This window comes from Schistocerca nitens, chromosome 8 (assembly GCF_023898315.1).
Source record: "Schistocerca nitens isolate TAMUIC-IGC-003100 chromosome 8, iqSchNite1.1, whole genome shotgun sequence".
Classification (NCBI taxonomy): domain Eukaryota; kingdom Metazoa; phylum Arthropoda; class Insecta; order Orthoptera; family Acrididae; genus Schistocerca; species Schistocerca nitens.
In genome coordinates, this window is record NC_064621.1 from 110281613 (window position 1) to 110306439 (window position 24827).

Here is a 24827-nt window from a genome sequence, read left to right on the forward strand (position 1 = left end):
ACTGTGCTGTGTGCAGTCTGTGGCTGGTTCGCATTGTTGGAATATTTGCTGTTGTAGTGTTGGGCAGCTGGATGTGAACAGCGTGTAGCGTTGCGCAGTTGGAGGTGAGCCGCCAGCAGTGGTGGATGTGGGGAGAGAGATGACAGAATTTTGAGAGCGGATGATCTGGACGTATGTCCATCAGAAAGAGTAAATATGTAACACTGTATATCATGAACTGATATATATATATATATATATATATATATATATATATATATATATATATATATATATATATGATGACTTTTGAACACTATTAAGGTAAATACATTGCTTGTTCTCTATCAAAATCTTTCATTTTCTAACTATGCCTATCAGTAGTTAGTGCCTCCAGTAGTTAGAATCTTTTATTTAGCTGGCAGTATTGGCGCTCTCTGTATTGTAGAAGTTTGAGCAACGAAGATTTTTGTGAGGTAAGTGATTTGTGAAAGGTATAGGTTAATGTTAGTCAGTGCCATTGTTTTGTAGGAATTATTGAAAGTCAGATTGAGTTGCGTTAAAAATATTGTGTGTCAGTTTAGTGTTGATCAGAATAAGTAAAGAGAGAGATGTCTGAGTATGTTCAGTTCTGCTCAGCTGTTTGAAAATCAAATAACGTAGAGGTTTATCAGCACAGTAATTCATTAATTTTTCTGGGGGGATGTTTCAACCTGAATGTCTCAGTTTTCACATTTTCAACAGCATTTTCATTCCTTACTCAAAGTTTGAGGGAGAATTTTGATTCATGTACGATAAGGTGGTGGTAAGGATAAGGATTAAAGGGTTAGTAATGATAAGATACGCCCTTTTGACGTATCTGAGTTGCTGAAGAGCTGCTAACTGGAGTAACTTGTGTAATGTTATGAAACACATTGCGACACAAAACCACATACCACTCTGAAGGCTTTGTTTATCACTGACATCAGTTGAAAGCAAGTGAAATGTCATAGTTTCCTGAAATGAATCATTTACAAACTCAAAACGATAGACATAAGTTATTTTATTTTTTATACGAAACGTGGAACATTTTAGTCGGTGAGACCTATGAGGAGGTGACCCTGGTGAAGTGGGGCAGCGTGTTGAGAGGCGCCGGGTAGTCGCGGAGCCAGGTGGGACCCTCTATGGTGGGGTGCTCGGGGTCCACCTCGTCCCTCCAGGTGCCCTTGGGCAGGTAGACGTCCCGTTCGTATGTGTCGTGCTGCACGATGGGCGCTGCCAGGAGGTCCTCTCCCAGAAGGAACTCTGTGCAGAAGGCAAGACACATTACTGGTGCTCTAGTTATGTCATGTTGAACCACTGCCTGCGATGTTGAAATACTGGAAAACAATGTTATAATCTGGATGTTGCTGGCGTCAGTTGATTTTACGCTAGAGAAAATTGGATAATGTGGAAGGATTGGATTCTTCAACAAAAACAAAGTATGTTATTGGACAAGGAATGGTGGCAGATATGTGACACACTGGAGAATGGTATGAAACGTCATCTGATTCCAAATATCAAGGGAGCTATGTTGTTGCTGTTGTGGTCTTCAGTCCTGAGACTGGTTTGATGCAGCTCTCCATTCTACTCTATCATGTGCAAGCTTCTTCATCTCCCAGTACGTACTGCAACCTACATCCTTCTGAATCTGCTTAGTGTATTCATCTCTTGGTCTCCCTCTACGATTTTTACCCTCCGCGCTGCCCTCCAATACTAAATTGGCGAACCCTTGATGCCTCAGAACATGTCCTACCAACCGATCCCTTCTTCTGGTCAAGTTGTGCCACAAACTTCTCTGCTCCCCAATCCTATTCAATACTTCCTCATTAGTTATGTGATCTACCCATCTAATCTTCAGCATTCTTCTGTAGCACCACATTTCGAAAGCTTCTATTCTCTTCTTGTCCAAACTATTTATCGTCCATGTTTCACTTCCATACGTGGCTACACTCCATACAAATACTTTGAGAAATGACTTCCTGACACTTAAATCTATACTCGATGTTAACAAATTTCTCTTCTTCAGAAACGCTTTCCTTGCCATTGCCAGTCTACATTTTATATCCTCTCTACTTGGACCGTCATCAGTTATTTTGCTCCCCAAATAGCAAAACTCCTTCACTACTTTAAGTGTCTCATTTCCTAATCTAATTCCCTCAGCATCACCTGACTTAATTCGACTACATTCCATTATCCTCGTTTTGCATTTGTTGATGTTCATCTTGTATCCTCCTTTCAAGACACTATCCATTCCGTTCAACTGCTCTTCCAAGTACTTTGCTGTCTCTGACAGAATTACGATGTCATCGGCGAACCTCAAAGTTTTTATTTCTTCTCCATGGTGAGCAAGATGTACGAAACAGGCGAAATACCCTCAGACTTCAAGAAGAATATAATAATTCCAATCCCAAAGAAAGCAGGTGTTGACAAATGTGAAAATTACCGAACTATCAGTTTAATAAGTCACAGCAGCAAAATACTAACGCGAATTCTTTACAGACGAATGGAAAAACTAGTAGAAGCCGACCTCGGGGAAGATCAGTTTGGATTCCGTAGAAATGTTGGAACACGTGAGGCAATACTGACTCTACGACTTATCTTAGAAGCTAGATTAAGGAAGGGCAAACCTATGTTTCTAGCATTTGTAGACTTAACGAAAGCTTTTGACAATGTTGACTGAAAGGGAGCTATATATTTACACAATAGAGGCGACCATTTTCCTTCTACCTTCACTGATCTACACTGAGCAGTATAATAACTGATAATATGGAACTATATACTTATCCCACAGGTAACGTGTTAGATCTTGATAAGATTTCGAAGTGGCGCCACAGTAGGCTTCTTGTTTTAAGGGGGGGGGGGGGGGGGTAGGACGTTAAACGGGCCGACTTGGAGCAGGAGAGGCATCTCAGGACATTTTAATTTCCACTGTCTATACTTTCAGAAATAAATTCATAAAACTTTGTCAGCATCACCAGAAAGGATTCAGGATTCACACCCATTGCAGTGGAAGTTCGAAAACATAACACAATACATTTTTTACGTGCGAAATTTCATCATTTGTTGCTATAGATACACTTTTCTTCATAAGTTAGAGAGATTCTTCAATGAATTTTGCACAGCATACATACAATACTCACAGGTGTATGAAACTCTAGAATTTATTTAATTTATGAAAAAACGAATGAACTGTTATATTTTAAACTTCATGTTTAAAAAAAGCACAAATTTTATATTTAATTACCTCAATTTTTACCATAGTTTTTAATAGATTCGGAAATTTCTGAATCCTTCCTGGTCATGCTGACGAAGTGTTATGAATTTATGTGTAAAAGTATAGACACTGGAAATTGAAATGTCCTGTGGTGCCTCTCCTGCTCCAACTCGGCCCGTTTGACGTCCTACCCCCCTTAATGTTGAGAAACGTAAAATTGTGCATTCCATAAAACGAAAAAACTTAGTTTCCTGTGACTACAATATCAACGAGTCACAAGTGGAATCTGTGAACTCATACAAATACGTGGGTGTAACAATTTATGGGGATATGAAACAGAAAGTTCACGTAGTGTCACCTGTGGCTAAAACAGGCGGGAGACTCCAGTTCAGTGGTAGAATTCTAGGCGAATGCAATCAGTCTACACAGAAGATCGCTTACAGAACACTTGTGCTTCTCATCTTAGAATATTACTCAAGTATGTGATACTCATACCAGATAGGACTTAACGGGGAATCTGAACGTGTGCGGAGGAGGGCAATACGAATCACAGAACAACGTAACGGAAATGCTGAGATACCTGAATTCGCAGACTTTTGAAGGTAAATTACTAGTTATCGCACGAAAGCTTACTTGCAAAATTGTATGAACCGGTATTTAGTGAAGAATGTGCACATTCTTAATCTTCCTACTTCTTACTCCCATAGGGACCGTAAAGACAGAGTAAGAATTGTTACGGTGTGGCGAGAGGTATTTAAGCAGCCATACTTTTCGTGGTCCATACTGGAGCGGAACGAGAAGGAATACTAACATTTGCTACCACGCTGAGTACCCTACTCCATGCACTTCAGAGTACTGTTCAGTATACGGAAATCAGCGTCAAAGCGTAACATTTTTTGAATATGACTGCTCTATTACTTTTTATTATATCCTGTCTGTCTTTTTTGTTTTTAAGCATATCTAGACATATTAGGGGAACCGGAAAGTAACGTCGTTTCTGCGCATGTCTATATTGGTCTGTCATTTATCAGCTCTTGTGTACTTCAAAGTCGTGCCAAAGACGTTTTAAGGTTAGTCTCTTGTTTACTGGCAAACCATTAAATCTTAAATTTTGTTTGCAGTTTATGGTGAAATGGCAAGCCAGATTCCAGAAGAGGTACATATCCGGCATCACTTGCTTTTTGAGTAATAGTTGCTGCCAAAAACATTTGTGATATTTACATGAATGCGTTAGACTTTCGCAAATGCCAAAGGCGGTTCTCTAACTTCAGATTCGGTAATTTTGATCTTTCTGACACGTATCGATCAGAAAGGCTAACAACTTTAGACAATGACATGTTAAGGGTGGAAGTGGAACCAAATCAGTGTCAGACAATCGGGGAACCGTCAAACGCTCTTAATCAACCTTGGTCAACCACCCAAGAACTATGCAGAACTTTCGTAAAGACAAAAAATAAGCTAACCTATCCACAATAAGCAAATTATTGCTTCAGTGACTCGGCAGAGAAGCGTTTTTTGATCGCTTTATCAGTGGAACTGAAACATGGGTCCACTACGATAATCCAAAACGCGAGAGGCAGTAGCTCCCTCCGAATGAATCGCCACGGAATACAGATGAGCCATGTATTACTCCCTAGAAAGGCGCTCTTGTGTGTTTGATGAAGTATTCGCGGGGTCGCTCATTCTGAAGTGGTGAAACCTGGAAAAACTGTGGATGCAGGCCTTTACTTTGAACAAGTGGATCGAGTAAATCAATATTTAATAGAAAAGTGCGCTGCGCTTGTCAACAGAAAGGCCATTATTCTGCAACACGATAATGCAGGACCGCACTGCGCAAGAGTAAGCCTGGAAAAATTTAATGAATTGGGGGGGGGGGGGGGGGAGGTATTGCCTAATCCACCACACTTGTCCGATATTCCGCTATCCGATTTCCATTTATTTCGATCATTACGACATTTGCTAAATGGAAAAAAATGTGAAGATGTGTATGATATCCAAAATGCTATCTCCAGATGTTTTTCTCAAAAACCAATTGAATTTTGTCGATCAGGCGTTGAAAATTTGCACACTGTATGGGAAAAGGTTCTTGATAAGAAGAGTGATTACGTCATTGATTAAAAAGAAAGACTCGTTAACAATTTATCTGTTTAAATTCAATGTAAAAATACGACATTACTTTACGGACCCCCTAAGACATTTACAGTCTACGTGTCACTTTATGATGTGTGACTGTAGTTTGCGTGCCATTGTCATCACACTTTCAACATTCCGTTCGCAAGTGATCCTCTGGGAGAACGACTGTTGATAAGCCCCATAAGAGCTCGCATTGCTGTGATTCTGCCGTCGTGAACACTTCACTATATATGTGTGTGTGAAGGGGGGGGGGGGGAGAGGCGGCGGGGCAGCGGCATTAATATCGTAATATGTATCCTTACATTAACGGAATTTATTCTTAAGACCTCTTTGTGCTGTACAAAAGCTCTCTTGTAGCGTTTAGCACGGAACTTAGTAGAGCCCTTCACTGATGCCCTCAAGATCACTAAATGAACCCATGGTGAAACCTACTACTCAGAGATTTCACCATCTGGCACGAAGACCTCAACGCAACTTACCTTCAAAAACATGAAAATCCTACAGAGAAACTAGAAGGAATCGAGCTGCTAAACAAATAAATGCTCACTGTGAAAGCAGCTCATATGAATAAAAACGTTTGCTGAAGGCAAATGATCCTGACAGAACCTCTACAGCAGTTTAAATGCAGCGTGCATGGCATGTTCCATAGAACTGTTATGTTTCAGTTATCAGTTTGAACATGGCAAGGGAACATAAAATAAATTCATGGAGATAATATTCAAGTTAATGATTATTTCAACTGGAGACACCGTAAAAAGAAGGATACAATTATTCACATATGAACCACCAGGCGTTGTATGCCACCACATGATAACGAATTTAACCACAAATTAGTCAAGAATCCTATGAAAGTATCAAGAACAGTTACATGATAATGTGAATTACGTGGCTCGCCTGGAACTCTACTGGGAAAGTGATTTCTGGCCCACATGCTTTGAGACTTAGTATCTCAGAATTCAAAACATGTTAAAGCCTGCCACTCACAACAGCTCGTTACGGACTTGTAATCGTTGCATTGAATTAATACTCAGAGCTGCGTAGTGCTAGGTCTTATTTCACTGTAGCTAAATAGCTCGTAACAAACGTATGCAGAAAACAATCTCAAGGCAATGCTGCACATCAATCTCTTCCAGTAAGAATGTGCCAGCAAAGAGCTGCACATACAGAGCTGCACACACAGAACCATGCATCCAATGCCAAACAAGAACCACAGACAATTCTCATACAGGACGGAAAAAAGCTAACATTTTAACATTACACTCACGTCCACGTTCCTGTTCTTTACTACTGTTCTTATCCAAATGAAGCTCTTAATTCACTATTCCTGCTGCGGCTACACTTCGCATTTCAATAACTGTTGTGCATTTGTTCAAAATAAATGTATTGAAGTCTTAGTTTCCTTCAAAACTTATTGTTCCACACAAGCTCTGAATCTCGATCTGGCGTAAATGATAAAAGAGGATTTGTTCCTCTTTTCTTGACTAGCAGTGCTGAATTCTTCCTTTAAACAACAACTGGGCTGCAGCTCTCCTGACACCACCAAAAACAGCTCAGTATCTATAGGTCGCTTACTGTTCATGTACTGGCACACATAAATCATCAGTTCTCAAATATATCGTAGTGCTCCTGGCACCAGTAAAATACTGTCTTACTGTTGTTGTTTTGGTCTTCAGTCCAGAGACTCGTTTGATGCAACTCTCCATGCTACTCTATCCTGTGCAAGCTTCTTCATCTCCCAGTACCTACTGCAACCTACATCCTTCTGAATCTGCTTAGTGTATTCATCTCTTGGTCTCCCTCTACGAGTTTTACCCTCCACGCTGCCCTCCAATACTAAACTGGTGATCCCTTGATGCCTCAGAATATGTCCTACCAACCGATCCCTTCTTCTAGTCCAGTTGTGCCACAAACTTCTGTAGCACCACATTTCGAAAGCTTCTATTCTCTTCTTGTCCAAACTATTTATCGTCCATGTTTCACTTCCATACATGGCTACACTCCATACAAATACTTTCAGAAACGACTTCCTGACACTTAAATCTATACTCGACGTTAACAAATTTCTCTTCTTCAGAAACGCTTTCCTTGCCATTGCCAGTCTACATTTTATATCCTCTCTACTTGGACCGTCATCAGTTATTTTGCTCCCCAAGTAGCAAAACTCCTTTACTACTTTAAGTGTCTCATTTCCTAATCTAATTCCCTCAGCATCACCTGACTTAGTTCGACTACATTCCATTATCCTCGTTTTGCATTTGTTGATGTTCATCTTATATCCTCCTTTCAAGACACTATCCATTCCGTTCAACTGCTCTTCCAAGTCCTTTGCTGTCTCTGACAGAATTACAATGTCATCGGCAAACCTCAAAGTTTTTATTTCTTCTCCTTGGGTTTTAATACCTACTACGAATTCTTCTTTTGATTCCTTCACTGCTTGCTCAATATAGAGAGTGAATAACATCGGGGAGAGGCTACAACCCTGTCTCACTCCCTTCCCAACCACTGCTTCCCTTTCATGTCCCTCGACTCTTATAACTGCCATCTGGTTTCTGTAGAAATTGTGAATAGCTTTTCGCTCCCTGTATTTTACCCCTGCCACCTTCAGAATTTGAAAGAGAGTATTCCAGTCAACATTGTCAAAAGCTTTCTCTAAGTCTACAAATGCTAGAAACGTAAGTTTGCCTTTCCTTAATCTAGCTTCTAAGATAAGTCGTAGGGTCAGTATTGCCTCACGTGTTCCGATATTTCTACGGAATCCAAACTGATCTTCCCCGAGGTCGGCTTCTACTAGTTTTTCCATTCGTCTGTAAAGAATTCGCGTTAGTATTTTGCAGCTATGACTTATTAAACTGATAGTTTGGTAATTTTCACATCTGTCAACACTTTCATTCTTTGGGATTGGAATTATTATATTCTTTTTGACGTCTGAGGGTATTTCGCCTGTCTCATATATCTTGCTCACCAGATGGTAGAGTTTTGTCAGGACTGGCTCTCCCAAGGCTGTCAGTTGTTCTAATGGAATGTTGTCTACTCCCGGGGCTTTGTTTCGACTCAGGTCTTTATGTGTTCTGTCAAAATCTTCACGCAGTATCATATCTCCCATATCATCTTCATCCACATCCTCTTCCATTTCCAAAATATTGTCCTCAAGTACATCGCCCTTGTATAGACCCTCTATATACTCCTTCCACCTTTCTGCTTCCCCTTCTTTGCTTAGAACTGGGTTTCCATCTAAGCTCTTGATATTCATACAAGTGGCTCTCTTTTCTCCAAAGGTCTCTTTAATTTTCCTGTAGGCAGTATCTACCTTACCCCTAGTGAGATAAGCCTCTACATCCTTACATTTGTCCTCTAGCCATCCCTGCTTAGCCATTTTGCACTTCCTGTCGATCTCATTTTTGAGACGTTTGTATTACTTTTTGCATGCTTCATTTACTGCATTTTTATATTTTCTCCTTTCATAAATTAAATTCAGTATTTCTTCTGTTACCCAAGGATTTCTACTAGCCCTCGTCTTTTTACCTACTTGATCCTCTGCTGCCTTCACTACTTTATCCCTCAAAGCTACCCATTGATCTTCTACTGTATTTCTTTCCCCCATTCTTGTCAATTGTTCGCTTATGCTCTCCCTGAAACTCTCTGCAGCCTCTGGTTCTTTCAGTTTATCCAGGTCCCATCTCCTTAAATTCCCACCTTTTTGCAGTTTCTTCAGTTTTAGTCTACAGTTCATAACCAATAGATTGTGGTCAGAGTCCACATTCCCCTGGAAATGTCTTACAATTTAAAACCTGGTTCCTAAATCTCTGTCTTACCATTATATAATCTATCTGAAACCTGTCAGTATCTCCAGGATTCTTCTATGTATATAACCTTCTTTTATGATTCTTGAACGAAGTGTTAACTATGATACTTCCTTACTAAAACGTTCATAATCGGAAGAATAGCGTTAAGCACACGGTACCATTTCGGACTATTGCCCAATTTCAACCATGAACCACAACAAGACACTTTGGCTAGCAACAACCTGTATGCAACGGAGAATCAAAGAAACCTCATATACTCGTCTACAAAAAAAAAAAAAAAAAAACCACAGCGTCACATTATTCCAGCATCTACTTTGGAGCAAATTCATATCTACACAAACCAGTTTCACTTTATAACTTCATTTTCACAGTATTCAGTACAGCCAGAAACATTCACCTCAAACAAATATCAACCACAACGACAGCCTAGAGAAATCATCAATCATCATACATAATCAACCTCTACTGAAACAGAACCCATCTGATGATCTTATACAACATTATTTATTTCCTGACAGACTTATCATGGTTTGAAATCTGAATCACATCGAATTTATTTTCAGTAACCATGGTCACTGTGAAATACTTATTTTAATTTGTTTTTCATGAAGTGATTGTTAACAGATGACATTAATTCAAACAATCCCACATTCTTTATGACCAGTTCACTTTCATTAGCCATTGAACTACGTACATTTTTTCACGGATGACTGCAACAACTTTTACACTTAGATCGACTGGTAGTAAGAGAACTATACTCATATAAATATAGGACAGAAACCTCACTTCACCTAAACAAACGAGTAGGAATACAATAAGTATAAAAGAATAGAAAAATGTAGACCTTCACAACATATCACTTCACACTTACAAATTATAGACACCAAGTATTAAATATCACTGAATGGAAAAATATTTATTCATGACCTCGTGGCATAGTTCAAACCAACTAACTAACAAAAATTATTGTACTGCATCACCTTACCACATCATCCAATATTCGCAAACATCCAGAACCAAGGCATCAAACAAATCATCAAAACATAAAGAACAGGTATAGTAAATCATGCAACCTATTCATGAAAGCAGACTCAACACCAAGAAAAACTGTATGCAGCAAGTAGGGAAATTATTTCATCACTTGAATACAGTAAGTGAAAGAAGAATATACAAAACAGCCACATGGAAAGCATCATCAGAATCTAGTCATCGATCTGGTCGATCACTGCATACTCTGTAATCACATACTGTCACCCACAAAGAAGAAACTATCTCGTATGAATACTAATGCAAACGATTCCTAACAAGTAAAAAAAAAAAGAAAAAAAGCACTTCAAGGATAGCATATATTAGCTGCCCAGTTGCAAACACAAAACGAACAAAATTAATTAACATACCTGGGTACTCTCATCTGAGTACAACAACGTACAAATTTTAGTGTCACTAAATTCTCCCACACTGAGGCCTGTTCTTACTTCTGTGTGAAGAAGATGAACATTGTGTTTGATCCTCTTATAGTTTGGTTCTACATCATTCAGTGAAAATAGCACAGTAAGGAATTCATTCAGCCTGAATGGAGCTTCAGTGAAAATAGCACAGTAAGGAATTCATTCAGCCTGAATGGAAATCATCCAGCTGCAGTTCACTAACACTCAATTGCACCGGAATGCCACAGATAAATTTATGCACATCCATCTGGGAACAGCAACAAGCATACATCAGGCTTAACTAATGATGTGGTCTCTCTTGACACTACATACCTTGTCAGCATTGCACTAAGAGGGTCACCATTTGGCATAGCCTGAACAGTTCTGAATTTATCTCTCCCCTCTTTATGACCAGAATTCATATCAAAACGACGCACATGAGTTCTGCTGTAACAAGAACCCTAAGCAATACTTTCTCCTAACTTTTATTGGAGAACTCTGTTCTCTTCCCATCAATCTCCTTTTGACCTTCTCTCAAATTCAACAAACGTCTCACCTCTTCAGAATCACCAACAATAGCAGGTAGTGTACTATGTGAGCTGTGCTCAGCATTAACAGCTACTTGTGCAACAGCAATGGCTTTTTAATGGTCTTGTGAACCTCTTCTCTAATTCCTGACACCTCTTTCTCTGAACTAACGTTTATCTCTTCAAAATCCTTCTCTAATCCTTATAATAAGGCAGTATTATTTGAACTTCGTTTATGAATTTGTTTATCGAGCTCCTCATTTGGGAAAGCATCCAACATCTCTGTCAAATCTGTTTTATTCTTCTCATACTAATTGCTTAAGCTGAAAACTCTCTTTTAATTGCTTATTTTGTTCACTCACTATTTCCTGCAACTTAATTTGACTTCCCCATACAATAACAAATTTATTCTCAATACTAGATTTACTCTCATCAAAATATGACAAACTCTCCTCTTAACTGCGTGCTAGGTACATCAAATCTCACTGAAAAATCTTCCCAAATCAAATTTGTTCAAGTTTGTGCTTGTAGTACACCTACTATAGCCTATTTTTCCATAGAAATAGCCTCGATCTTTTCACTTAATGTATCTACACCAGGCCACCTTCTGTTCTTTCCAAAATTTAATTTCGCTTCCAATATTAATTTTTAGTTTCTTATAAATTTCCTTTTTTTATTAGCCTCTAATCACTCTATGGATGCGAACAGAACATGAATTAAGAATGAATCAGAAATATCTTTTGGAACTTAATTAACACTCAGTTACTCAATCTGTTCATTACAACCAGCAGGAGTTGCAGAATTATCTGTCGAAACACAACAGTGAGCAGCAGAATCAATGGGTTGAACAAATTCAGATTAGTGGTACCCATACCATCACCTATAACTTCTTGAAACCCGTTACTGGCCTCAACACACGCTAATTCACTAACTCACATGCTCATTGAATCACTAAATGGCACACACATATCACCTAAATATTACCACTACACGTAACAACACCAGAATCATACTGCATGTTTAAACTAGATTTTTCGTTTCTTGTCTGGCTCTTCCCAAGTCTGTTGCTTCTCATCTCACTTTGATTTATTGCATATTTCTCCTTCATACAACGCAAAATAAGAGCACAAATGATTGATCAGCCACTTGAAAGCAACACACCAGAACACAGGTTCACAAAAATTCACAAATCCTCTCACTATACAGAAATTTAATATTCGTTTCTATAAAGCATTGCAATACCAAGACATAAGACAACAATACTTAAACTCTTTTCTTAATAGTCCACATCAAAAATTGGAAGCTGAAGTAAATTAAATATGACATGAAGATACTCAAAGTTCACTGCAAATATATATAAAAATTTAAAAAATCATTTCTCAAATATTAAATATCCATAGAAAAGCCACATCATTGCTCACAGAAGCACAAAAAATCTCAACTTCACAGCTGAGGATGTACAGTAGTACCTCCAGTCTGTTCCAGATACAGAATTTTTAAGTCACAGGTAATGGTAGTAAAATAATTAATGAAAATAAACAAAATTGTTTAATCCAACATACTCAGTAACTTTCTCCCAGATCTCATTCTGTCCTTCTGTAATGTAATGACAATGTAATATGTAACTATAACATAAAAATTTTAAATTTTTCTGATAAAATTGTACCTAACTGAGTGCTAATATTCTGTTGATGGATTCTAGCTTATCAAGATTGTACCACTTTGAATGTAAAGAAGTGAATGCTTCATTTCTATCTATTGACTATTAACTGTAATATAGTGTGAAATAAATTAGTCATTTCATTTAAAGCGTAAATGACCGATCAGCTTCCAAGGGATTTATATTGTATTGAATTCATGTTTGTAGTAATGATCCACATAAGAGGATGAACCACAGTTTGTTTTCCTTTGATAGGTTTTTTGGATGATCTTGATGCACATAGTGGGCAAGAGCAGAACTGGGATCAGTGAGAGACTGGCTTGTACAGAGTGAAGTCATGCAGCCAATTTTCTGAAATGTATAATTAAAAATGTTCGCTACAGTGTGTCGATACTCTTTAAAAAGGTTAAGAAAGTAGGGCGGCAATAAGTTACATGGTTATAAGTCGTGTCAACAAGATATTTGTCATGGATGCAAGAATTTCCAGATATAAACCTTGGTGAAATAGTGGCGCCACTGGTATGTCAAGAACAATGGCTGTTGATGGCATCATGGGGAGCCATATTTTTCTACATTAACAGAGACGGGAAGAAATTGAGTAACATTGTTTGTCACCACAAATCATGACTGTTCATTTGCTACAACAGAAGAAATTTTATGCACTCTCATATTCGGAAGCATATTGGGAGAATCAGTCATATTAGTGAATATACCAGAACACTGGATTTTAGAACAAAATAATTTTTCAGTTCTCAGCAGTTCTGTATTTTAATATTACATACATACAATTATTGTCTTGTTTCGTACATCATTTTTTTAAACAAGTTGATTTGTTGAGGAACTGCTGTTCATGTAAATTTTATTAGCTGAAATGGCAATGTTAGTGTGTAATTTACTTAACAAAGTACATTAACGACCAAAGCAATGAAATCTATTTGGAGTGGTCCCCTTTCAACTTATAGTGGTTAAATTCGATTTGCTGTTATTTTACGAGAGTACAGTAAATACAGTAAAAAGGTGGGATTTTAAAGAGATGGAAACTGGATAAACTGAAAGAACCAGAGATTGTAGAGAGTTTCAGAGAGCATTAGGGAACGATATGATACTGCATGAAGAGTTTTACAGAGCACTGAAAGGTCTAAGTCGAAACAAGGCTCCAGGAGCAGGCAACATTCCATTAGAACTACTGATAGTCCTGGGAGAGCCAGCCCTGACAAAACTCTTATCATCTGGTGAGCAAGATGGATGAGACAGGCGAAATACCCTCAGACTTCAAGAAGAGTATAATAATTCCAGTCCCAAAGAAAACAGGTGTGAAAATTACCATACTATCAGTTTAATAAGTCACGGCTGCAAAATACTAACAGAAATTTTTACAGACGAATGGAAAAACTGGTAGAAGTCGACCTTGGGAAAGATCAGTTTGGATTCCGTAGAAATGTCGGAACATTTGAGGCAATATTGACCCTACTACTTAGAGGGTAGATTAAGGAAAGGGGAACTTACGTTTATAGCATTTGTAGACTTAGAGAAAACTTCTGACAATGTTGACTGGAAGACTCTCTTTCAAATTCTGAAGGTGGAAGGGGTCAAACACAGGGAGCGAAAGGCCATTTAGAATTTGTACAGAAAGCAGATGGCAGATATAACAGTCGAGGGGCACGAAAGGGAAGCAGTGGTTGACAAGGGAATGAGACAGGGTTGTAGCCTATCTCTGGTGTTATTCAATCTGTATATTGAGCAAGCAGTAAAGGAAGCGAAAGAAAAATTTGGAGTAGGAATTAACATCCACGGAGAAAAAATAAAAACTTTGAGTTTTGCCGATGGCATTGTAATTCTGGCAGAGACTGCAAAGGACATGGAAGAGCAGTTGAACGGAATGGACAATCTCTTGAAAGGAGGATATAAGATGAACACCAACAAAAGCAAAATGGGGATAATGGAATATAGTCAAATTAAATCAGGTGATTCTTGGGAATTAGATTAGTAAATGAGACACTTAAAGTAGTAGATGAGTTTTGCTATTTGGGGAAGAAAGTAACTGATGGTGGTCGAAGTAGAAAGGACATAGAATGTAGACTGGCAATGGCAAGGAAGGCGTTTCTGAAGAAGAGGAATTTGTTAACATGGTGTATAGATTTAAGTTTCAGGAAGTCGTTTCTGAAAGTATTTAGGTGGAGTGTAGCTGTGTATGGAAGTGAAACGTGGACGATAAATAGTTTAGACAAGAAGAGAGTAGAAGCTTTTGAAATGTGGTGCTACAGAAGAATGCTAAAGATTAGATGGGTAGAGCGCATAACTAATGAGGAGGTACTGAATAGAATTGGGGAGAAGAGGAATTCGTGGCACAATTTGACTAGAAGAAGGGATCGGTTGCTAGGACACTTTCTGAGGCATCAAGGGATCACCAATTTAGTACTGTAGTGAAGCGTGGAGTGTCGAAATCGTAGAGGGAGACCAAGAGATGAATACACTAAACAGATTCAGAAGGATGTAGGTTGCAGTAGCTATCCAGAGATAAAGAAGCTTGCACAGCATAGAGTAGCATGGAGAGCTGCATCAAACCAGTCTCTGAACTGAAGACCACAACGACATCAACAGTAAGTAATATTTAACTGTTATTTCAGATCAGCTTTTCGACATGTAGCTACGTGGTTCAAAGATGCTGATGGCATCCCTCTTGATTCCAGGTAACTGCAATAATAAAGGATTTCGTTAAAATATTTCAGTTCATTACAAAAGTAATAATATTCGGATTTTTTCTGTTCAGGACTAGTGGGCAGATTTTATGTTTGGTATTTATTTCGGATGGAAAGACTAATGTTGACTTCGGTGTTGCTCTCATCCTGATACTGAATACAAGCCTTGCTTGTTCAGTCGATGTAACTCAAGTTATTAAGACGATATCGCAGATAGGCAGTGCAGTGAGGCGTATTGTTAATGTATTTTATGTGGAAGACCGAACCCCACATGCACCTAATACGTCGGATAAATTATGCGAAAACATCTTACAGCAATTTCAGTGGAGGTAAAAACACAGTAATAAATATTGTTATCAGTAAAACGCCTGTCCAATTTCATAACAGGTTATAACGCTAAAGAGTCATTGCACAATAAAACTGTAAAAGTCACAGCTTGTTTGAAGTGTAAAATTTGCGATACGCTCGGACGTTTAATGTCTTATGCGTTATCTGAATATACAGTGAAATATGTTGGAGGATGTTTACCTTTGAATACTGCTTTAAAAAGTGTATAAATTTTTTTCTGCAGTGAAGATATTTTTGTGAAATAATGTGGTTGTGATGCAAGAACAGTCAGATGTCAATGTCCAACGGGCGCAATATTTTTACAAATGAGCCCATTGCTATTATCAGATGCAATGATGCGATGTGGTCATGCCCCGAGGTCATACTGACGGACGCTGCGAAAGCTGAAAAAAAAATCTTGTTAAAGCAGGATTATGTTACTAAATATCTGACAAGAGACAAAGTAGGTGACGTTGTACTACTACATGTGAGGGAGTGAGAAATTCTCCAAACTGCTCTCTAGGTTTCAAACACTGAATTCCTGAGTAATACACTCCACACCTTACATTACTATGAAACGCATATGAACACAAGAGATGTCTCCCACTAACTGCATTTCGACTGACTGACTCGTAGCAAGAAAACAGGAAAACCACAGCTGCATTCTATCCATCGTACACAGGTCCAGTGTATAAGCCATGACACTTTGAAATGTCACAGAGGAATAGGTACATGTATTTAAAGCAAAATGTTATACTTCAAAGGAATAAGGACCTCAGAAAGACAACATATTAGCATGAACACTTCAATAAATTTCCACAAATAAATAAAATTTACATCGTATATTAACGCTACATGAAATTCAATGGAAACAACTCTATCTCCACTGTGTAATAACCTTATCTCATAAAGCAAGCCACGAGCGTATTACAATTCCTAAAGTTCTCTTTGCGTACTTCATAACGAAATAGTTCATGTGTAAATGGTCAGATGTCAGTGTCCAAGTGACCAAATTACCATGATTGCACCTGATAATAGCAATGTGCTGACTTGTAAAAATAATGTGTCCGTTGGATGCTGACATCTTACCATTCATGCGTGACATATTTCGTCACAACCATATTATTTCACAAAAAATACCTTCGCTGTACCAGAAATTTTTATAGAGTTTTAACATCAGCATTCAAACATAACATGTTCCAGAATATTTCACTGTACATTCAGATAAGGCATAAGACATTGATTCTTCGCACAGTATCACAGAAAGGAAATTCACTCATAAAAATCCGCACAGTATTCAAAAGAATGGCACATTAGCAAGATTACAGGACAAAAATTTGTTCAAAATAACCAACAGAAAAATAAGAACCATTTCCACCCACTCACCGAAAATAACTCACTCTGACGGTCATTTAATCAAATCTTACCGCATGTTGACAAACAATTTATCCACAGAATGCTATAGTACTGGCTGAGTTTAAAATACCTGTGTAATGTAATGGATGTAGTCTTCAGCATGAGATATGACTATAAGTACCATGCAATGAAAATAGTAAAATGCATACAAATATCACTCCCAGCATTAATTGTCCTTCGAGTAATATATAAGTTTCGCCAAAAGAATGTACTCTTCATTAGCAGAATAGTGACAGTGAATATTACTGGACTGTAACCTCTAAAATTAAACAACTGCTCACGCAGATACCAGAAGTTCTACACACTTTATGGCAAGTCTCTACACAAGTATCTACAAAAGAAAGTCTTCGATACTTTATTCCAAAAGTTCCAAGAACTGAAATGAACGACGTTAAATATCCAACAATCTTAATGCCTCCCAATTAGCTACAAAATAAAATACCAGAATTTGTAACTTCTCAGGTGGTGTAAGCAACATTAGCCTTAAAATAGTAATGTACTATAAACAAAGTATTTATACGGAGTTTAGCCATGTATGGAAGTGAAACATAAACAATAAACTGTCTAGAAAGGACGAGAACAGAATTTTCTGAAACGTGGTGCCGCAGAAGAATAATGAAGATTAAATGGGTAGATCGTATAACTAATGTGGAGACAGTGAACAGAACTGCGGAGCAAAATAATTAGTGACAAAACCTGACTGGAAGAAGGGATTGATTGACAAGACACATTCTGAGACATCAAGGAATCACAATTTTAGTATTGGAGGGAAGTGTGGAGGGAAAAAATTGTAGAGGGAGACTAAGAGATGAATACAGTAAGCAGATTCAGAAGGGTGTAGGTTACAGTAGATTTTCGGAGATGAAGAGGCTAGCACAGCATAATCATGGAGAGCTGCATCAAATCTGTCTTTGGACTGAAGATCACAACAACAGAAAAAAAGGTTCCGCTACATCTATTAAATAAAAACGAACTGGATTAGACAAATAATGTAATACATGAGCATAATGTTTCGCGTAACAAGTATACTTCACATAAATGTGTGAGGTTCATAGAACACTGATCTTCCAGCAACATACACTCCTGGAAATTGAAATAAGAACACCGTGAATTCATTGTCCCAGGAAGGGGAAACTTTATTGACACATTCCTGGGGTCAGATACATCACATGATCACACTGACAGAACCACAGGCACATAGACACAGGCAACAGAGCATGCACAATGTCGGCACTAGTACAGTGTATATCCACCTTTCGCAGCAATGCAGGCTGCTATCCTCCCATGGAGACGATCGTAGAGATGCTGGATGTAGTCCTGTGGAACGGCTTGCCATGCCATTTCCACCTGGCGCCTCAGTTGGACCAGCGTTCGTGCTGGACGTGCAGACCGCGTGAGACGACGCTTCATCCAGTCCCAAACATGCTCAATGGGGGACAGATCCGGAGATCTTGCTGGCCAGGGTAGTTGACTTACACCTTCTAGAGCACGTTGGGTGGCACGGGATACATGCGGACGTGCATTGTCCTGTTGGAACAGCAAGTTCCCTTGCCGGTCTAGGAATGGTAGAACGATGGGTTCGATGACGGTTTGGATGTACCGTGCACTATTCAGTGTCCCCTCGACGATCACCAGTGGTGTACGGCCAGTGTAGGAGATCGCTCCCCACACCATGATGCCGGGTGTTGGCCCTGTGTGCCTCGGTCGTATGCAGTCCTGATTGTGGCGCTCACCTGCACGGCGCCAAACACGCATACGACCATCATTGGCACCAAGGCAGAAGCGACTCTCATCGCTGAAGACGACACGTCTCCATTCGTCCCTCCATTCACGCCTGTCGCGACACCACTGGAGGCGGGCTGCACGATGTTGGGGCTTGAGCGGAAGACGGCCTAACGGTGTGCGGGACCGTAGCCCAGCTTCATGGAGACGGTTGCGAATGGTCCTCGCCGATACCCCAGGAGCAACAGTGTCCCTAATTTGCTGGGAAGTGGCGGTGCGGTCCCCTACGGCACTGCGTAGGATCCTACGGTCTTGGCGTGCATCCGTGCGTCGCTGCGGTCCGGTCCCAGGTCGACGGGCACGTGCACCTTCCGCCGACCACTGGCGACAACATCGACGTACTGTGGAGACCTCACGCCCCACGTGTTGAGCAATTCGGCGGTACGTCCACCCGGCCTCCCGCATGCCCATTATACGCCCTCGCTCAAAGTCCGTCAACTGCACATACGGTTCACGTCCACGCTGTCGCGGCATGTTACCAGTGTTAAAGGCTGCGATGGAGCTCCGTATGCCACGGCAAACTGGCTGACACTGACGGCGGCGGTGCACAAATGCTGCGCAGCTAGCGCCATTCGACGGCCAACACCGCGGTTCCTGGTGTGTCCGCTGTGCCGTGCGTGTGATCATTGCTTGTACAGCCCTCTCGCAGTGTCCGGAGCAAGTATGGTGGGTCTGACACACCGGTGTCAATGTGTTCTTTTTTCCATTTCCAGGAGTGTATATAGAACAGTACGCACACTGTACTATAACACCATATTCTTCGTAGAAGTATACTAATGAGTAATGTTGTCGCAATATTCTTTGCAAAATGTCTCACTATATAAGCAACAGTAAATGATGTTTTATTTGCACAGCTGGTGACCCAGAGGACACGAAAAGCCCATGTAAAAACTGATAAACGCTGGTAAAATGGGATCTTGGCTGACATGAATAGCAATGAATTATTAATCAGAAGGTTCCCAGCAAAAGGTCTAGGGTGAGGATCGAGTAATATCAGCTCCCCTATGATGGTAAATTCTGGATACATGTGAGAATCTCTACAGAAAGCTGCCCTGTTTGATATGCCCTCTTTTGCATTGAAAGGTTTTAACTCTGCAATTTTTGTTAAACACTGTCTGACTATATTTTAAGAATAAATTGCCAAGGAGAAGACTTACTTTACACAAGGCGTTGATCTATGGGCGTAAATGAACGTTCAAATGAACTTAAACGACCAAATTTCCTAACAGCAAATTCATGCCCTGACTTGCTAAACATGTAAATAGACAGCGGCAAGTACAATAAACATACCATGTGCAATGAGCGTACGTGGCTCAGTCTGTTGTCTTAACACTCTTCCACACAAAGCCTGAAATTATAATGTACTTATGTAATAAATACTGAATGGAGCATGATACTATATATAATCAGCTGCTACGAAATTATCGACGCAGCTTACGTTCAAAAACCTGGAAGATTATTCAGATAAGCTAGAAGTAATTTTGCTGCTCGACAAATAAAAGTTGATAAGCACACGTTTGCTGAAGGCAAATGATCATAGCAGGACCTCTGTGGCAGCTTAACTGCTAAGTGCACGAGCTTTTGGGATGCTGAGTGGAATTTTTACGTTTCAGTTATTAATTTAAGTAAATGTAATAAACTTCGGAGATATGTTATTCCGGTTAATGATTATTCGAACCCAAGCAACTCATAATATAAGGAAGAATACAATTATTCAGACATGGACCACTTGGCTGTCTACGCCACCACATAACAAATGTACCCAAAAATTAATCAATGTTCCGAAAACATCAAGTATAGTTAAACAAATCCGAACGTGAATTATGTAGCTCGGCTAAGAGTCAGACATACTTTTGGTTTCTGTCCCATGTGCATCGTGACAGAATATATTACAGTACAAAGTGTGTTAAATTATACCATTCGTCGTGGCTCGTTACAAACCTGAAATCGTTGCACTGAATTAATAAGCTAAGGTGCGTAGTGCCTGGCTGTAGTTCGTAGCTCATAACAGTAATACACAGAAGGCAGTTTCATGGCGAGGCTGCACATGAGTCTCTTCCACTTAGGACGTGTCAGCACAGAGCTACACAAGTAGCGCCACGCGACCAGCACAGGCAAGAACCACGAGCACGTCTCTCTTGCCTGCCTTTGTCCTTTTTCGTACGCTCACCAGGCACGAGGCAACGCAGAGTTCTCACAGCCCTGGATTCTCTCCGTGAAAGAACGTGGCCCAGACTTTAATTAACGACTGGCCAGAAACTGTACTCACTTCGGACATCTTATTACTAGTGTGCTCGCCAGCTGTTGTTGTTGTTGTGGTCTTCAGTCCAGAGACTGGTTTGATGCAGCTCTCCATGCTACTCTATCGCGTGCAAGCTTCTTCATCTCCCAGTACCTATTGCTACCTACATCCTTATGAATCTGTTTAGTGTATTCATCTCTTGGTCTCCCTCTACGATTTTTACCCTCCACGCTGCCCTCCAATACCAGCTAGGAAACGGAAAATAATAAAGGCTGAAAATTCTCATTTCTGACGAGCAACTTCCAGCCTACCGCTACCATGGTCCAAATATAAATCCGTAGGATATTTCCCATGAATCGGTGTTGGATTCACCTTTCTTACAACTACTTTTGTGTGCTGGTTCCAATTTAAATCGCTTCGCACACAATCTGTATATATTTTATCGCTTTGATTGTTGGAGTTACTTGATTACTTACCACATGAACGAAAAGCTATGACTATTTTCACTTATTTTTGGCAGTAAGTTGCTTTTATTTATGTTGAGCGTCGACTGTCCGTACCTTCACTAAACATAGATGTTCTTAGCTCCTCCTGATCTTACAGTTTTCTACATACTCAACAACAGCATCACCACTGAATATCCCCATGTAACTTCCCACTTCATTCCGCACATCACTTACATACTGCACGTAATCAACAGAAACGACCTAGTAACATTTCCTTGGAGTAGTCCCGAAGATAATTGAGAACAATATTCTGCGCATTACATGCTAAAACGACCACAACTATAGTTAGAAAGTTGTCCTGATATTCCATAAGCTCGTATCTTCTTCACTAGTCGTCAGTGAGGAATTGTACTGAACGCCTTTGAAAGCGGAGAATCGTGGCCTCTGTGTAGAGCCTTCTCGATCTCACAGGAGAACTGAGTGCAGATTTACAAAATCGTCGTTTGCATGATCTTTTCTTCAATCCTACAGAGCAGACTGATAATGAGCACAAAATATGTGACAATTACAGAAAATTGTGGGTAGAGGCATTTTCATGTTAAAGTGAAAAATATGTAACAATTTCTGCAAAATCACAAGGAAATTGTAAGACTATTTAATCACTCGCACGCGCGTAGGAGTCGAGAAAAATGTAGAGCTTACCTGAATCGATGGTGAGGGCCGTCGAGTCTGTAGGGTCGAGCCACCAAATGGGAAGGTTGACAGGGGTGCCGTCCTTCACCGCCCGCTTCATGGCTTCCACAATACGAGGTGCGTGCATTGTGTGCAAAGCTGTCATGTTGCGGAAGATCTCCACCGTCTGTAACATCACCAGCAAGTACCTTCCAGGTGATGGCTGGACGCAAATTTTTCCGTGTTTTTTGTTGAATGGTTTGCAACAAAATTCACCATTACTGAACATACACTGGCGTATACTCTGTATTAAGGGAATGATGAATGGAACGTAGCAAAACACGCAAAGCAGAAAACTACTGGAGTGATCTAAAGAGGCTTAGTCGTGTATGTCCGGGCAGTTACAGTTCCTAGTCTTCATATTCAGCTGGGTTAGAAGCTGAGAAAAAAAAAATTGCTCATTTGAGAAATGGTTGTGCAGAGAAGAAACTGTCCAAGTATAGTTTAAAAAGCCTTCACTTCTGTTGAAATAATGCATATTTCCTATCATGTAAACTGAACAGCGCCAGCCGCGGTGGCCGAGCGGTTCTAGGCGCTACAGTCTGGAACCGCGCGACCGCTATGGTCGCAGGTTCGAATCCTGCCTTGGACATGGATGTTTGTGATGTCCTTAGGTTATTTAGGTTTAAGTAGTTCTAAGTTCTAGGGGACTGATGACCTCAGAAGTTAAGTCCCAAAGTGCTCAGAGCCATTTGAACCATTTTTAATCTGAACAGATATATTATCACATATCGTCTTCGGATATAGTATGAGAAAATAAAGTTCCCCATTCTGGCCCTAGACGAGCAATTGAGCCCGACCAAACGTGTTATCCACAGCCAATGGCGTCATCGGATGCGGTATGGAGGGGCATGTGGTCCAGATATAGTGTACCATGTTACTAATAAACTCTATAAAGTCAAGAAACTAGATTGGCATTTATCTGGTAATAAATATACAACAAGTGGCTTTTTTACGCTTAATTCAACCATGAACATGTTTTCGAGCCACTGTAGGTTTATCATCATGTGTTATAAGGACATTATATTGTGGACCAAGTGTAGCTAGATGCAGCGCTGGAGAGTGCACTTCCTTGTGGTGTTAAAATCAGATTGCTTCTTATAACGTGGATTATTAAGCTATGTACACAAATAAACACAGTATTTAGCTACAGTTGGTTTTGCACCGATCACAGAATGTAAACATTACTTGACGATTTACTGAAGAACTACAGACGATAAAAATGATAATCGTAACTGCTGGTAGAGGTGGATAATATCTTATATTCCTGAAGTGTCTGTGTTTATATCTGCTTCGCATTCAGTATGACGCATTTGTGAATTTACTAGGACAAAATTCACGGATTCCTCAAGTACATGCCCAGCGACAAATTCTCCTGCAAAGCCATACATGGGTGTAATACTTTGCAGTTCGATGCTTTGGTCAAAAGAGTTCCTGTTAAGCCACAGTTTTTGTCACGAGACTCATCAGAAAGTTACAGAGGACGGAATGACACGGTTTACAAGTGTTGTGCTTAATTCTGAAAGAGGTGTCTCATTTGAAGACAGACTGGCAGTTGAGGGACGTCGCCAAGTTCTCCAGGACCTGTGACACTTGTGGGGGTGAAAGGGATGTTGGCTGAAAGGCCTTCTCACTACAAACAGACGGACTTCTTGTTAAGATGCAAACTTCTTAGGGGCTCAGAACACAGAGAAAAGCCAGGAGGCAGTCTCAGCAGCACATCCGGTGTGCAAACCGTTAAGGAAATGTCCACAGACAGTGGCTTGCACTTGCATCGCAACAGGAGGTAGCATGGAAATACTTCCTGCATTCCTGTGACCCAAGCTAGCAATCATCTGTGGATTTTTCCAAACAAGATTAAAAAGGTTGGCATCCTGTATTAAAGACTGATAAGAAGAAGTTATACAGCATCAGCCGTTCATTAGGTGAGACTGAAAATTAAACGTATCAATGACAGGGAAGTCTAATGGGAAATTTAGAATCCTGAAGTACAAAAGTGGGGAAATACATACTCCATTGTTTAAAATTAAACATCTTAAAAAGTGTTACAAACAAAATATCTTAAAAAATGTAATCAAATTTTCGGGACTGCTAATGCTCATAAGAAATAGATATCACTCCTAAAGGCAAACAAATGCAACATATCTTTAAACCTGCATTAGATAAAATTGGAGCATCGTTACTGAGAGATGATGACATACATATTGGCATGGGAGAAAACACAATTTCAGGCCTTAACAGCCAAATCAAACAATGTATTTACGAAAGCAGAAGTTGGAGACAAAGGAAGACGAGAAGAAATAGTAGATGATTACACTAAGGAAGATGGTGGAAATGATGATTCTGAAGAGAAAGAAGAAGAAGATAATCATGATGAAGAAGAAGAGATTATTAGATGAGGAAGATGACTCTCCCCATT

At 39.8% G+C, this 24827-nt stretch overlaps 1 protein-coding gene across 1 annotated transcript in view; it reads right to left on the minus strand.

Annotated features, from left to right (window-relative positions):
• Window positions 1-1026: 1026 nt before the first annotated feature.
• LOC126198900 (myogenesis-regulating glycosidase-like) overlaps window positions 1027-24827 on the minus strand; it is a 71598-nt gene continuing 47797 nt past the window's right edge. The window contains exons 5-6 of the mRNA XM_049935523.1: window positions 22379-22535; window positions 1027-1263 (exon numbers count right to left, since the gene is read on the minus strand). Of these exons, the coding sequence (XP_049791480.1) occupies window positions 1064-1263; window positions 22379-22535 (357 nt within the window). The 3' untranslated portion in view covers window positions 1027-1063. The remainder of the gene's footprint in view (window positions 1264-22378; window positions 22536-24827) is intronic.